Source organism: Oncorhynchus clarkii, chromosome 6 (assembly GCF_045791955.1).
Source record: "Oncorhynchus clarkii lewisi isolate Uvic-CL-2024 chromosome 6, UVic_Ocla_1.0, whole genome shotgun sequence".
Lineage (NCBI taxonomy): Eukaryota > Metazoa > Chordata > Actinopteri > Salmoniformes > Salmonidae > Oncorhynchus > Oncorhynchus clarkii.
Genome location: NC_092152.1, coordinates 70193412 through 70209419, shown reverse-complemented (window position 1 = coordinate 70209419; position 16008 = coordinate 70193412). Strand labels below are relative to the sequence as shown.

The window sequence follows — 16008 nt, the reverse complement described above, 5'->3', positions numbered from 1 at the left end:
GCTAAAATGCCTTTATTGTGTCTTATTAAGTCCTTGTTTAAGTGTTTTCCTATTCACACAAGTCATGTGTTATCCATAATAAAGACATTACTATTTAATAAAGAGAAAGTTACACAGGAAACATACTCGTAGTAGCTGTCTCAATGTGGAACTAATAAAGACAGTGTGTTATTTGCAGAAACAGCAGCAAGTGCTAATACATAGTTGCCTTTCATATTTAAAGATACTTGCAGAAATATTGTCCAGAAATGACCTCATTTGACACATTAAATTCATATGGAGAGCATCACTGTCCAAATTTACATGGAGACCACTGTACAGTATACTAGCAGCAAGAGATAATACATAGTGGTCATTCTAATTTAAAGATACTATGGAAATAAGTTTAGTTTCTAATTGTTATTAGGTGCGTATGTACTGTACATGCTGATGAACTACATATTAGTTAGTGGCTAATATGTGTACCAACATATAAAATGTTACCATTTATTTACTTTCAGGATACGACTATATCAATATCCTTAATGAGAACTTGTTGTCAACTAGCCTACCTGGTTAAAAAAAGGTGAAAAAATAAATAAATAGTCTTGTCAAAGACTATTAATCTTTCTAACCCTTGTGTGAAATTAATGAAATGGAACACAGCTTTCAACAATACATTATATTAATTCATAGTTTTAATGGGTGTATTTTGAAGCCAAAAAGGGGTTTTCATGCCAAAACTCTCGTTTTGAACCTTTGTTCTGGGTCGTTCCATTTGATTTCAATCCGTTTTTGACCGCACCCCTTTTGATTTGAACAAAACTTTCCATACTTATTTGCTGTGGTAGAAGCTGTCAGAAACATTTAGGAGATATAGGTTGACCCATTTTTCCTACCCCACCCTAACATGAGACATCCATGTCTTCAGCACTGGAAAAGATAAACGGTTGAGTTTGATATCATTTAAAACCTTACAAACAGGGTTGTAAAACAATTTGATAGAATCTTGAAAATATATTTTTAAATTAAACAAAAAAAATGTAATCCACAAAGAAGGCTTCCAGTCCACACACTGTCGAACATCAACTTAAATAGGAATGGCTATTCTATTATGTATATTTCTATGATTTCAATAGGTTTTATGTGGAAGATTGACAGCATAATTTAAAACAACTGATATTCCCATTCATTTCAACATTCTGTGATATGTGGAACTCCAACCAAATTTTGCTGTCCTTTAAAAGTTAAAATGTTGATTTTATCAGCCGAAACATTACACACAAACTATATTCAAGAGCATACTGTGTCGAAACCGATGTCGAACACAAACACATCAGATGATATAAAATAGGGTCTAAGCTACAACATACGCAAAAAAAATAATTTTTGAATCAGTTCATGCATTTTGGGAGGATAATTGATGTTGAAGGTAAATAAATGCCAATTTTTATAAAAACAAAAAAAATCTTCAAGGTATTCTAATTATTTTTTTGGACTACCCTGTTTGCAAGCTTTTAAATGATATCAAACTCATGCCGTTGGTCTTTTCCAGTGACAAAGACATGGATGTCTCTTGGTAGGGTGGGGTATGCAAAATGGGTCAACTGTGAGCACCTATATCTCCTAAATGTTTTGGCATTCAGTTCCAAAAAGTTTGTTTCTGACTATTTTATTTAACCTTTATTTAACTAGGAAAGTCAGGTTACTGGCCCAACGCTTTAACCACTAGGCTTTAACCACTAGGCTACTACTTCTATGATGGGCAAAGTTTTGTTCATGTTAAAGGGTGTGCAGTCAAAAAGTTATTGAAATCAAATGGAACGACCCTTCTACAAGAATATTAACCTAAGGACATGAGATGGTGGAGTCACATTACACAGCACCACATAACCACATTGTGCATTGTGCATTGCAACAATACTAATGGCATTTTGAAAATGTTTCGTGTTTATAAAACAATTAATTACTAAAGTAAACAAGGGTTTTCCTTCATATCAAGTCATGAGCAATATTGCCATTGTGTGTAAAAACTCTTTGTGACAGGAGAAACAATAAGACATTTCAGCCTCAGTGTAAGGACAATAGATTGAATCAGTAATCACTCTTATCATAGGAACACACCTGCATTGTGTTATGTTGGTCTATTAAATTAGTCATAAGAGATAAACAAATGAACACAAACACTTCATGACCTGTTTTGGTGTTTTATTTAATCTATATATATATATATATATATGAATTAATAAATACAATTAATCTAATAGATTAACTAATGCAATAATCTAACTAATGCAATAATAATGGTTATGAACATTGTCTATGGACACTGTGTCTCCTGAATGATGGGTCAGGGCTATATCCTCCTGGGTTGTGGCTCAACTCAAGACTAGGTTGACATATACGGTTGGTTTATTTGGTTGGTCGCGATAAATATTGGAACTTGGTCAGAAGGTTAACAAATCTAGGAACCACTTGTTTATTACACCTTTTTCTGTGCAATGAGAAAATGGGGTTTAAGCCTCTCATACCGGTATTAGAGGGCCATGAAATGCTTGGAACAGAGCCAACCCTTCTGCCACACCTTCACGTCCAGAAGAACCAAGGACCTTCCCTTCACTCAGGTGGTATAAAGCCAAGAACCAACAAGTACCTTTCTCATACCACCTGTGTTCACTACCCAGAGGATGACCATGGGGACAACACAGACACCCACATGGGTGTTAATATGGATGGCTCTGGCGATTGGTTTAACTGCCTCTCAAAGTGGTAGGTAGAATCCATGATTTTGTTTTACATGAAACCTTGTACTTTAGTGTTGACAGGGCTAAACTGTATGTTACTGTATGTCATAGCACTCTCACAATAGCTCCAATGTTTATCTCATTGGACAGCCTAACAATGAGGGAATATTTGACCATGCTTTTAAGCATGAGTTATGATTGATGAATAGGTAAATGTAGGATTGGCAAGATAACTACATAACAGAGCCTGAAATACACAGGATTCCACAATGATTTACAGTACAACTTAATGTAACTTATTAACATACACTTTGATTTCAGAGGATACAACAAAGGCCACAGTTAACATCATCCCCTCAATGTCAAGGATGCCTGAGATTGCAGGTAAGCTTCATAATACATGTGCTATACAGATGTGAGCCCTGAGGATGGTGACAATGATTAACACTGCAGCCTTACATATCCACAGACAATGGTGAAAGGACAATAACCATGATGGAGACAGTCATAGCAAGTTGTGCAACAAGTTTTGTGGATTAGCTGTTTTTGAAAAGCATGAAGTAGCCTAAATAATTCAGTTCATAAAAATGATAGAGATTGGATGTACTTTGAAAATTCTTAGTTTTTAGTTGATCAAATATTGAATTTGGCCTTAGAAACGCCTTGAATAACACGTTCATAAATGCCCAAAAAATGTATCCTAAGGAATAAGGTTTAGAAATGTCTGGAGAGATAAGAAAGCTTAGGATATATTTGTGGTTTTTTTACACATATTTAACCAATTTTTTTTGTTGGCACAAAACTATCGCCATGCATCCATTCAGTGACACTTGTGGGGGTTGTAGACCAAACGGTTCGGACGCTACAGACAGAGGTTGGCACATCTGTGGTACTGACATCAGACGAGTCCCGTGACACCATGGAGTGGTGATATTAGTTCGTAGGCCAAATCGTTCGGACGCTAAAGACGTTTTCGTGAGAATACCACATTTTTAGGATGTCCCCTGGTGTGACAAACAGCTCTGTAGCTCTGCCACTTTCAACCTCAGATGCGGAAGGTCGACATACTGTAGGTGAATGTGGTGGATTGAGACGCAGCCCATGCAAAAAAACAGATATCTTTAGCTTAAAATGACAGATTTTGATGAGGATGTTTTCATTATGTTAATTAGGTTGACACACGGGTGCGTCAGTAGACTCTTATGGTGAGTGAGTGAGGCCAATCTTGCAGTCAACCAATGGACTACTAGATAAAAGCAAGATCTTACAAGGGGCAAAAAATTGAAATAATTCTGCTCACCGTTGTCTACACATTTCTTTCTCTGTATCTAAAGATAAAACCTGCTGAATTGTATGCTATCATAGCTGAATTGGTTATCCGTTTCCTCAGGAGTGAGTCCTATGCACAATGGCCAGGTCTGCAGCACGTGGGGTAACTACCACTTCAAGACCTTTGACGGAGACATCTTTCAGCTCCCCTCCACCTGCAACTATGTTGTGACCTCACTGTGCCATAGCAGTTATGAGGATTTCAACATCCAGATGAGGCGGCAGGTGGTGGACAACCAGCCCACCATTAGAAAGATCACCATGAAGCTGGATGGTGTAGTGGTGGAGCTTTCCAAGGGTTCCGTTGTTGTTAATGGGAAGAAGTAAGTTCCTCAAGAATTTCTCATGTAGCTGTATTTCTCAATCAGTGCTCAAGTAGTTGGATGTCATATTGTTGTCCCAGTCATTTTGACTTAAAACATTAGAAACAACTGTATACTGTGTAAGTATGCTCCAGCACATATTTACAGCGATTGAGATGAGATTACAGTTTTTATACTACTAATGAAAATGTCTTAAAATGAAGTCAATTGAGCTAATGTCAAATTGGTTGGTCTGACTAAGTTCTAGTTGAATCTAATGCTTTGTCTTCCTCTTCCTCCAGTGCCACCTTACCATTCAGCCAGTCTGGTATTCTCATTGAAGAGACTCCCTCCTACATCAAGATCAAAGCAAAACTGGGATTGGTAGCCATCTGGAACCAGGAGGATTCCTTCTTGGTACTACAATAATTATGCATTTATGAATATTTCTGTTGTGGAATTAGGTTTTTGCAGTGTGGTCAATGTCTACATTTGAAGGCCTGTGCTATGGTGGGCACTTGGAATGAATGTAGGCACTTGGAATGACTATAGGTAGTACTAATCTAAAGTTATTTTAAGGAATAGGTTGTCACTGCGGTTAAATGTTTGTTTTGTTACAGTCATTTCCCATTTTTGTTGAGTGTTATGCGGTTATGGAGGTAAACTGTCTCCCTAAAATGTCTAATGGTCTTCTATTTCAGGTGGAGATGGACATCAAATTCAGAAACAAGACCTGTGGTCTATGTGGAGATTTTAATGGAGTTCAGCAATTTGATGAGTTCTATAGCCATGGTACATTTTCACTGACATTATCAACACGTCAACCATAGCCTATTATTTGGAATACAGTTGACATTCAACAATAATTTGATTTATTTTTTTGCCAAAGGTATGAAATTGTCCCCTGTCGACTTCGGAAACTTCTGGAAATTGGATGGTCCAACTGAAAGCTGTACTGAAAAAACACTGCTTTCGAATCATAAATGCCCCAATCTGGTAGGTTAAACTTTATCGCTTATGATAAGAATAGGATGTTGGCTGCTGTGTACTTAACAACATTTAAAGTGGGGTCCGAAATTACTGACTCCCTTGATAAAGATTAGCAAAAAGGACTATACTGTATACTGCTACAGTATATATGCTCCATTTCTTTGAAAAATATATTATTTTATACTAATACAATTGCTCTGAGAAAGAGATTTTTTTTTAAAGTCATATTTTCTTTCTCTCCAGTCAGGGGTCAAAATTATTGACACCCCTGTTTTCAATACCTTTCAATACCTTGAGAGAATAATAGGACTGAGCCTTTTTCTAAAATGTTTTATGAGTTGGTGAACATATTGGGAGGGATTTTAGACCATTCCTCCATAGAGAATCCTTCCAAATCATTGATATCCTTTGTCTGTGCTTATGGACTGCCCTTCAATTCAAACCACAGGTTTTCAATGGGTGTCAAGTTCGGAGACTGCAAAATAGCCCCTTTTTGCAATGGCCGTCTCAGTCTCTGTTTGAAACCCACTGAAAATCTGTGGTTTGAATTAAAGAGGGCCATCCATAAGAACAGACGACGATTATCAAGGATCCTAATCAGTGGAGGCTGCTGAGGTAAAGACGGCTCATAATAATGGCTGGAACGGAGTAAATGGAATGGCATCAAACACATGGAAAACATGTGTTTGATGTATTTGATACCATTACACTAATGCCGCTCCAACCATTACCACGAGCCCATCCTCCCCAATCAAGTTCCCACCAACCTCCTGTGCTCCTAATGTGTTCTTCAACTCATAAAACATTTTAAAAAAGGATTACTGCAGTTTTCCTTACAAGGTGAGGTATTGAAAGATAGTGAAAACAACGATGTCAATAATTTTGACCCACCTTTTAGAGATTTTTTTTGTATGACTTTTTTAGACAAAATCTCTTTCTAGAAGCAATTGTATTAATATAAAATAAAATATTTTCCCAAATTTGTTTTGCATACAATATAGTTACATTTTTTAATTATTTATTTTATACAGTCCTTTCTACTTGTCTTTATCAAGGGTGTCAATAATTTCAGACTCCACTGTATATGTCCTAATTATAACATCTCTCTGTTTTTTGTTTGATAGAAACCAGTTTGTGAGCAGTTGCTCTCCGGTCCTGCCTTCAGCAGCTGTAAGGACTTGTTGGCCATCGACTCATTTGTTGAGGCCTGTGTATCTGACCTGTGCCACTGTGATAACAGCACCAACTCCTTCTGCCTGTGTAACACCATCTCAGAGTACTCCCGTCAGTGTGTTCATGCAGGGGGGAAGCCCCAGCAATGGAGGACTGAACAGTTCTGCTGTAAGCATGCCATTACTCCCCATATCAAAAATCTAATCGCACATTGGTTAGTTGCAACAGTATACTAATATTTTGAAATAACCTTATCTTTGCAGATAAAACATGCCCCTTCAACATGGAGTACCAGGAGTGTGGAAACCCCTGTGTTGACACCTGCTCCAACCCTGAGAGAGGCCAGATGTGTGAGGAACACTGCTCAGATGGCTGCTTTTGTCCTCCAGGTAGGCAGACATATTTAAACGTTCTCTGCACATCCTCTTCTTCAAAGAGATGTGATGAATGCATTGGAATGTAGCAGACTGTATACTGATAGAATGCAAAGCAATTGATTCCATATTGTGAACCGGACTCTGTTGCGTTACAAAGGCAACTACACGTTTGGTCAAAAAATGTTTGATCTGTTGTAATGGCCAGGTATACTATCTGATTCATGTGGTATTTAGTTTCCTGACACAAACATGCCAATTGATCAGAATATATTATGGCGTGTCAGAAATTATTGTCTGTCTAGACAGAAAAATACTTTGAATTCAGAATTTGGAGTAAAAGAAAACATATAGTTACTGAGTTTTGCCTTTGTAGGGCAGTATGGTGGGATGGAGACATAATAAACACATGTATGCTCTCACCCAAAGGCACCGTTTTTGATGACGTCAACAAGAATGGTTGTATCGCCTTGAGTCAATGCTCCTGCCGCCACAATGGAAAAACCTACGCACCCGGAGAGTCTTATTCAAGCACTTGTAAAGATTGGTAAGAAAACCAGGCTAAGAATTTTGACTTGAGTCTAAAAGTTATTCCAGCAGTGACAATTTGTAAGTTCCATTGAATAATTGATGTTGCCCTTAGCTCCTGTGGTGGTGGTCAGTGGAAGTGTGTGGACAAGGACTGTCCTGGCACATGTGCTGTGGAGGGAGGATCCCACATCAACACCTATGATGGAAAAGCCTACACCTTCCACGGGGACTGCTCTTATGTTCTGACCAAGGTCCATATGCAGTTTCCTCACCAAAGATCTGTGTGCATCCATCTCATCCACATAAGACATCTTAACACTTGTCAACTTTTTTCTAGTTATTATGTCTGTATTACAGCTTTGTCTCCAGCTTCTTTACTTTTATTCTAACAAATCCAGGATTATGAAGAACATCGTAATCAAACTATATAGAACAGGGCTCTCCAACCATGTTCCTGGAGAGCTACCGTCCTGTAGGTTTTCACTCCAACCCTAATTTAGGGCACCTGATTCTACTAATTAGCTGGTTGATGAGCTGAATCAGGTGAGCTACAACTGGGGATGGAGCAAAAACCTACAGGAGAGTAGCTCTCCAGGAACAGAGTTGGAACAATAATATTCATCTTGCATTCATACGTTTATCTATGGAGAAATCTGGGTTGTTCATGTTTACTCTGTCTCTTGTTTTACACTGAGATATTGATTTTTCCTTTTATTAAGGCAAATATTTGTAACAACTTATTCATATTTTTTTCAGGACTGTGATGGGATGCAATTCACTGTACTGGGTGATCTGGTGCAGTGTGGGCTTTCTGACAGTGAGACTTGTCTAAAGGCTGTTATCCTGTCCCTCTCAGAAGGAGCCACTGTAAGTATTCTTTGACTGACATGCTATCAGCCTTTGACTGCAGTAAATGTTTTTTCCCTAGTGTTGTTAGGTTTTAGACTTGAATGTATAATTTGAATATCATGAATAAGCATATGGTTAAACAATGCCCCTCTATGCAGGTGATCAACATACAACCCAATGGAAAAGCCTTTGTAAATGGAATCTATTCTCAGCTGCCCTTTTCTGTTGGTAAGTTAGAGTTGCACAATAAACATACCGTACTATCAATGTAGTCATGACTAGGCATACATGAAACTTGTGTCCTACAGTTAAAGCACATCATTGTATGGGGAATACATAATGATAATTGGGAATGTCGTGATGGCGATGTAGCTTTATCATTCAACACTGACATATATTTTAATGCAGCATCTTACTCCTTCCTCTTCACTTTGTTCCTTATAGCTGGAGTAACTATTTTCAGAGCCTCCTCATTTTTCATCATCGTCCAGACCACCTTTGGCCTCCAGTTGGAAATCCAACTCTCACCAATCATGCAGGTCTATATTGCTGCAAGCACCGTTTGGCAGCAGAGAACTTGCGGTATGTCTCATCATCCGTTGACCAACCACCACAGTCCACTGAGGTGTTCATGTTCTGGGAATGATTTATATTCCCTGTATATAAATACATGTTCACCCTACAGGTCTTTGTGGAAACTTCAACAACAACCAAGGAGATGATTTCAAGGTCCTGAGCGGAGTGACTGAGGGCACAGCCATTGGTTTTGCAAACACCTGGAAAACACGAGCCAGCTGCCCAGACATCAAGAGTAGCTTTGAAAGCCCCTGCAGTTTAAGTCTTGACAATGGTAGCAGCATGGTTTATCCCCTCTCCATGCCAGTTTTAAATGTTATGGAGAATGGTGCAAGTGTTTCTTAAAGTTGGCCTAACTAATTCCTGTGGTTTATTTTTTCACTATTTCAGAGAAATATGCGCAGCACTGGTGCTCTCAGCTGGCTGATCCTAAAGGGTTGTTTGCTCCATGCCACGCAGCGATAAGCCCAGACATGTACAAAGATGTGAGACCCCATCACCATACTATTCATTTCTTAATATTTCATGAGCATATCTAATACACAAATGTATGTATCATGTGATTACAGTTGTTATGGGGCAATTGAGAATCATTTTGCTTGCTGTTAAATATTGTTTGCACACACAATTCATTAAAACTATTGTACAGTATAATATGGATGCTGTTCTGACTGTGGTTTTCTATTCAGAACTGCATGTATGACAGCTGTAACTGTGAGAAGAGTGAGGACTGCATGTGTGCTGCCGTCTCCTCTTATGTCCACGCTTGTGCTGCCGAGGGTATCCAGCTCAGCGGCTGGAGAGACACTATCTGCAGTGAGTGACAATCACACAGTAATACCTAAGAAGATGTGTCAATTGTGGAAGAATAAGATATAAATATGCTACATCTAACAGTAATTGTTGCCATCCCCAGACAAATACTCCACCTCGTGCCCTAGCACCATGGTCTACAGCTACAGCATGGAAATCAGTGATCGCTCCTGCCGCTGCTACAGCGACTCTGACTTTACCTGTTCAATCACCTTTGAGCCTGTGGATGGGTGTGTCTGTTCTGAGGGAACCTACCTGGATGATGAGGGCAAGTGTGTTCCACCAGCCAGCTGCCCTTGTTATTACAAGGGCTCAGTGGTGTCCCCTGGAGAGGTCATCAGCAAGGATGGAACCATGTGGTATGGACCGAGTTATTTACCTACCTACACTCAAACTGTATATCAATGTAATTCACAACACATTTTATTTTAAAGGCATATTTTTTTTGACTTTATGAACCAAGGGCCTTGGGCCTTGCTTTCCTGCAGTGCGCATAGGGACATTCAAGTACCATTAACATACTTTTATTTCAGCACCTGCAAGGAGGGAAAACTCCATTGTATTGGAGATTCACCTGATCATCCATGTAAGTTCATGTATATAAAATGTCAAAACATCTCACAATTTTGAGATATTGTACTGTGCCAGGCAACACTGAATTTGAAATAAGTATATTATTTTAATGGCACTCTGTCAAATCCTATATACACATGTGGTGTGTGGTAGTAGTATGCTATTTGCAACAGAACCAGGCTATGTGCATGTTGAATTATCATCTCTCCATCCTAGTACACACTTTACAGAGTATACTGATTTTGTGAATGACACAACAGAGTCATGATACATTAATTCCCTTTATTTCCACAGCATGTGTTGCACCAATGGTTTTCGTCAACTGCTCCAATGCAAGCCCAGGAGTGAGAGGGTTAGAGTGTCAGAAGAGCTGCAATATTCTGGATATGGCCTGTGTAAGTCCCCTGTTTACTTTGTCTCCAGGCCATTTCGCACAGTGGATATACACCTGTGTACAAAACATTAAGAACACTTTCCTAATATTGATATTAATACACAATCCGTCTCAATTGTCTAATGGCTTGAAAATCCTTCTTTAACCTGTCTCCTGCTCTTCATCTACACTTATTGAAGTGGATTTAACAATTGACATCCATAAGGGATCGATGCTTTCAGCTGGATTCACCTGGTCAGTCTATGTTATGGAAAGAGCAGGTGTTCTTATTGTTTCCACACTCAGTGTATCTAATGCCCAAAGGATTGTGAATAAAAATCAAGTGTAAAATATAAACTTTCAGTTTTTTATATATTGGTAAAGTTAACATAGACTCCAAGCTATTGTGCACAGGCTAAGGCTGGTACATCAACGATTCAATTTTGTCCTTAGTGGGAGTGATCATATGATTCTATGGGCGTTTCCTTATTGAGTAAAGTATTTGTCATCAATTAATTTGAGCGAATCACACGACTGCAAGGCTTGGTTCTGTGCTTGTGGTGTGCTAGTGTATGGGGGAGGGTTATTGGGAAGGTTTTGTGGGAGATGATTGTTTGGTAGAATAAGCCAATACCTATGCGCTGGGAGTTTCTCCTGGTCTCTCTGTATTGACTAATGGCTAACGAAGGCCAAGTTTGACCTTTTGGTCCACCAGACTCTTCACTCATTCATGCATAGCCTGGAGAAGCCCACAAATCTGCTGTGAGTTTCTAACACCATTTTTACACAACAGATTTTCAAATCAATAATTTTCACTTTACAGATCAGCACAGAGTGCATTTCAGGCTGTATGTGTCCCCCTGGACTGGTATCCGATGGAAAAGGAGGCTGCATCAAGCCAGACCTTTGTCCTTGTTCTCACAATGCAGCTACTTACCAACCAGGAGACAGCATCAAGGTCGACTGCAATACCTGGTAAGCTCATCTTGCCTTATTTGGGGTTTTAGACCAATTAAGACTTCAGTCTGATATCTGTTTTTGCCACTTTCAGCACTTGTAAAGACAGAAAATGGCAGTGCACAACTAACCTGTGCCATGGAACCTGTGCCATTTATGGAGATGGACACTACATTACTTTTGACGGGAAACGATTCACTTTCGAAGGAGACTGTGAATACACTCTTACAAAGGTATGCTTGCAGGGTAACGTGATAGTCTAAGTGATCAACACCAATATGATTTGTTTTATTGTTTAAGTATTAATACATGATGACCAATAAGGGTTTGTGTTCATTTTTTAAAAGGTATATACTGTAGGTGTTTCTGGGGAGTCTGAAAAGCAATATTTGAAACTGTTTGGACATTATCTGCTGTTGCTTTGTGAATACTACTGTAGCATTCCCAACGAGATTAACATTTTCATTATTTCATTGATTGACTTACCGCATGTGTGGTTGGAGACAATGTACCATCCACCATAATACTGTGTTGGCTGTTGTTACATTTATGACTGAAATTGAGTCTACCTTAAACAGGACTACTGTGGAAACAACAATGCCAATGGCAGCTTCAGAGTCATCACTGAGAACATTCCCTGTGGAACAACAGGCACCACCTGCTCCAAGGCCATCAAGCTCTTCCTGGGGGTAACTAGATTCCTGCTTCCTGCCTGGCACATACCATTACTGAAGCCAAGACTACTACTTTTCAGTCATACATACATACATACATACATACATACATACATGATATAAAGCATACGTTACAAAATACACACATCAAAGCTTCATGAGGCTAGGCAAAAAAACAAACATTATAGCATACATTATAACAATCAGTAATTAGAGAAATTGATATTTTTTTAAATCTCTTTCAGAACAATGAATTAATCCTGACAGAAGGGAACTACCAAGTCATTGAGAGAAATACAGGGGAGGTGGTTCCTTACCAGATTCGTACAATGGGCATCTACCTTGTGATTGAAGCCAATAATGGGTTGATTCTCATGTGGGACAGGAAAACAAGCATGTTCATCAAACTGAACCCACAGTTCAAGGTACATTTCAACTTTTATTGGATGACAAATTAGATATTAAAATATGTTTCTAGTATTCCATCAACTGATATTCACAAGTCTGTTATGACTCCTTTTTATCACTCAACTGAATCTAATGCTATGTCCTCTTCAGGGACATGTCTGTGGTCTGTGTGGAAACTATGATGGCAACGCAAACAATGACTTCACTACCAGGAGCCAGGCAGTAGTTGTCAACCCTCTAGACTTTGGAAACAGCTGGAAAGTCTCTGCAAGCTGCCCCGATGCAAAGAACAAAAGGAGCCCCTGTACTGCCAACCCTTACAGGCAGTCTTGGTCACAGAAGCAGTGTAGCATCATTCAGAGCAAAGTTTTCACAGACTGCCATTCTAAAGTAGGTTTAGACTTTAGTCGTTCACTGAATGTTTTGGAATTTGATATGATCATGTTGACTAAATGATGTTCTCCAATTAGGTGGACCCCTCTTCTTTCTATGATGCGTGTGTGACAGACTCGTGTGCTTGTGACAGTGGTGGAGACTGTGAGTGTTTCTGTACTGCTGTGGCAGCTTATGCAGAGGCCTGTAATGAGGCTGGAGCCTGCATAGCCTGGAGAAGCCCACAAATCTGCCGTGAGTTTCTAAATGTCCCATTCATTTAAGTGCTGACATAAAAACAGGCTTAATCCAGTCAGTTTAAACCGCATTGAAGATAGTACTTACAGAGAGCTTTTGTCCACCACATACAGCACTGTTCTGTGATTACTACAACCCCCCTGGAGAATGTGAGTGGCACTACAAGGCATGTGGAGCTCAGTGTATGAAGACCTGCAGGAATCCCTCCGGGAGCTGCTCAACTCAGATACCACCTCTTGAAGGTACAGTAGACATTCATTTAGGATCTATTTTCGGCAACAACAATTTTCCATAACAGGTACTTAGTATTTATTTAATGTTGAAGCTAGAGTCCTTAAATGAAACAATAACAAAGTCGCCACCCCGCCTCTGTTTTGGTAAAAAGCTGAGGGAAGGCCCAGGAGAATTGTAACCACTCTCAAATTCATACAGGGCTATGGATGCAAGGGCTTTCATGATATAAATTCATGATGTAAAAATTATTGTTTTAACCATGTTTTGAGGCTACACAGTGTTTGACTTAATTTGTATTGTTTACAAACATTGTGGTAAAACAAACGTGTATTTGGGGTTCTTATGGGGTACGACAGTTGAACTAAGCTCAGGAGGCATTTATAAGTTATATTCTTCAAGAATGAATGGGTATGTATTATTCATTTATTGGTAAAAACAAAAATGGCTGTAGCAACAAAAGATTATAGCTTTAAATTACCTCTATCAATCAATAGCTTTTTGATCATTAATATTTGAATATTTTTCTTCTTCTTTAGGTTGCTATCCAAAATGTCCTCCTGCTCAACCCTTCTTTGATGAAGATATAATGAAGTGTGTGGAGAAGGAGCAGTGTGGCTGCTATGGCAGAGATGGAAAACACTACAATAATGGAGAAAAAGTTCCAACCACAGAAAACTGCCAGACATGGTATGTCTTTAGTAATACAGAGAATCTTGGTCTTGGCTAAAATTGTGAACACCCTAACTTTGTTTGAATGTTTGAATGTCAAGAATGAAACTAAGTAGAATTGTAAATGTTTCTTTTTCCAAAGCTATTGTAATTCAGTGACAGTGGACTGCAAATACGATGTACAAGGTATGAATGCATCCCTCAACAAAAACGAAAACACAGTAATAATGTTTTCAACATTCCAGTACCCTAAAATATATCTTATCATTTCAGCTTGCACTTGCACCTACAATGGGAACAAATACCCCTATGGGCATATCATATACGATACAACGGATGGACATAGCAGCTGTATGACAGCAGTTTGTGGGAAGAATGGAACCATTCAAAGGGACATGTACACATGTTCAACTACAACTCCATCAACTTCTATTCCATCTCATCCAACTCCATCTACGAATGTTCCTACCACTACATCATTCTCTACAGTGACAACAAATGTTTTCACTTTCTCAACACCAACGCCAACTGGTGGGTACCTGAAACGGAGGCTTTAGTGACTAATATGACTTGGTTATATATCAGAGTAGGCTGATGAGGGGAGGACGGCTCATAATAATGAGTGGGAAAGAGTAAATGGAATGGTGTCAAACACAAGGAAATCAGGTGTTTGTGTTTGAGACCATTCCATTTATTCCATTCCAGTTATTACTATGAGCCCGTCCTCAATGTTTAACGTTCCACCAGCCACCATTGTTGCATATGAAATGTGAACACTACAGCAAGTATCTCTTATGATCAGAATGGCTGAAGACATTGCTAACTAGGTACCTTCCTTAGATTGTGTTACATTACCACCAATCTAAAAGAAGAAAATATATTTTTTAAATTTTTGTATTTAACTGACTAACTGTAATGTAATCCCTGATTCTATAGAGCCAGCCACATCTTCAACAGAGACAACAGTGTCTCCAACAACCTTTACTACTACATGTGGATATCCATGTGTGTGGTCACAGTGGTTTGATACCACATTCCCTACACTTGGAACTCCAGGAGGAGACTCTGAAACCTACAACAACATAAGAGCAGAGGGACACAATATATGTGAGAAGCCAAGCAACATCCAATGCAGAGCCGAGAAGTACCCAAATGTTAGCATAAGCCAAGTAGGCCAAGTGGTGCAGTGTAATGTAGCAGAAGGGTTGACTTGCAGAAATGAAGACCAGTCAGGTCCATTCCCACTGTGCTTTAACTACCAAGTCCGAGTCCTCTGCTGTGATGAAGATCTTTGCACATCTAAGCCTACAACCATTTCACCAACAACTACAAGACCACCTGTTACGACGACAACAACAACTACAACAGCAACCACCTCCACTATATCAACAACCACGTTGAATACAAAAACCCCTACCTGCACAGTTTGTGAGTGGTCACCTTGGTATAATGTGGACTATCCTCAATTTGGTCCTGGGGGTGGCGACAATGAATCAATTAAAAAGATTCTAGAATCTGGAAAACATATTTGTGAAACACCAGTGGATGTCATATGCCAAGCAGTGCGATATCCAGGGGTCCCAATGTCTGAATTAGGACAGAAGGTAGAATGTAATACAAAGGTTGGATTAATATGCCAGAACAAAGATCAAGGTATTCCTCCAATATGCCTTGACTATGAAATTAAGGTAAAATGTTGTAAGACTGTGAAATGTCACACTACAACACAAGAATCTACAACTACACCTACTGTCACAACTACAATAATGTCAACATCCACATTAACTACAATAACAAGTAAACCAATGACAATCACTACTCCTTCAACCT

The 16008-nt window shown here is 39.0% G+C and overlaps 2 protein-coding genes across 2 annotated transcripts in view; both read left to right on the top strand.

The window, feature by feature from the left end:
• The first annotated feature begins 2525 nt into the window (after positions 1 to 2525).
• Positions 2526 to 16008, top strand: part of LOC139412437 (mucin-5B-like) — a 34065-nt gene continuing 20582 nt past the window's right edge. Inside the window, exons 1-28 of the mRNA XM_071159227.1 lie at positions 2526 to 2606; positions 4089 to 4375; positions 4657 to 4771; positions 5056 to 5146; positions 5244 to 5350; positions 6469 to 6685; positions 6781 to 6906; positions 7321 to 7438; positions 7535 to 7673; positions 8179 to 8289; positions 8430 to 8499; positions 8716 to 8853; positions 8957 to 9121; positions 9238 to 9332; positions 9537 to 9663; positions 9764 to 10019; positions 10194 to 10246; positions 10528 to 10628; positions 11430 to 11581; positions 11658 to 11796; positions 12142 to 12252; positions 12483 to 12662; positions 12796 to 13035; positions 13116 to 13272; positions 13389 to 13517; positions 14046 to 14196; positions 14321 to 14364; positions 14452 to 14707. Of these exons, the coding sequence (XP_071015328.1) occupies positions 2526 to 2606; positions 4089 to 4375; positions 4657 to 4771; positions 5056 to 5146; positions 5244 to 5350; positions 6469 to 6685; positions 6781 to 6906; positions 7321 to 7438; positions 7535 to 7673; positions 8179 to 8289; positions 8430 to 8499; positions 8716 to 8853; positions 8957 to 9121; positions 9238 to 9332; positions 9537 to 9663; positions 9764 to 10019; positions 10194 to 10246; positions 10528 to 10628; positions 11430 to 11581; positions 11658 to 11796; positions 12142 to 12252; positions 12483 to 12662; positions 12796 to 13035; positions 13116 to 13272; positions 13389 to 13517; positions 14046 to 14196; positions 14321 to 14364; positions 14452 to 14707 (3956 nt within the window). The remainder of the gene's footprint in view (positions 2607 to 4088; positions 4376 to 4656; positions 4772 to 5055; positions 5147 to 5243; positions 5351 to 6468; positions 6686 to 6780; positions 6907 to 7320; positions 7439 to 7534; positions 7674 to 8178; positions 8290 to 8429; positions 8500 to 8715; positions 8854 to 8956; positions 9122 to 9237; positions 9333 to 9536; positions 9664 to 9763; positions 10020 to 10193; positions 10247 to 10527; positions 10629 to 11429; positions 11582 to 11657; positions 11797 to 12141; positions 12253 to 12482; positions 12663 to 12795; positions 13036 to 13115; positions 13273 to 13388; positions 13518 to 14045; positions 14197 to 14320; positions 14365 to 14451; positions 14708 to 16008) is intronic.
• On the top strand, positions 14797 to 15987 carry LOC139411808 (mucin-5AC-like). Its single transcript, XM_071158550.1, has 3 exons — positions 14797 to 14800; positions 15235 to 15876; positions 15977 to 15987. Exons 1-3 carry the CDS (start codon positions 14797 to 14799, stop codon positions 15985 to 15987), a joined length of 657 nt encoding a protein of 218 aa, XP_071014651.1.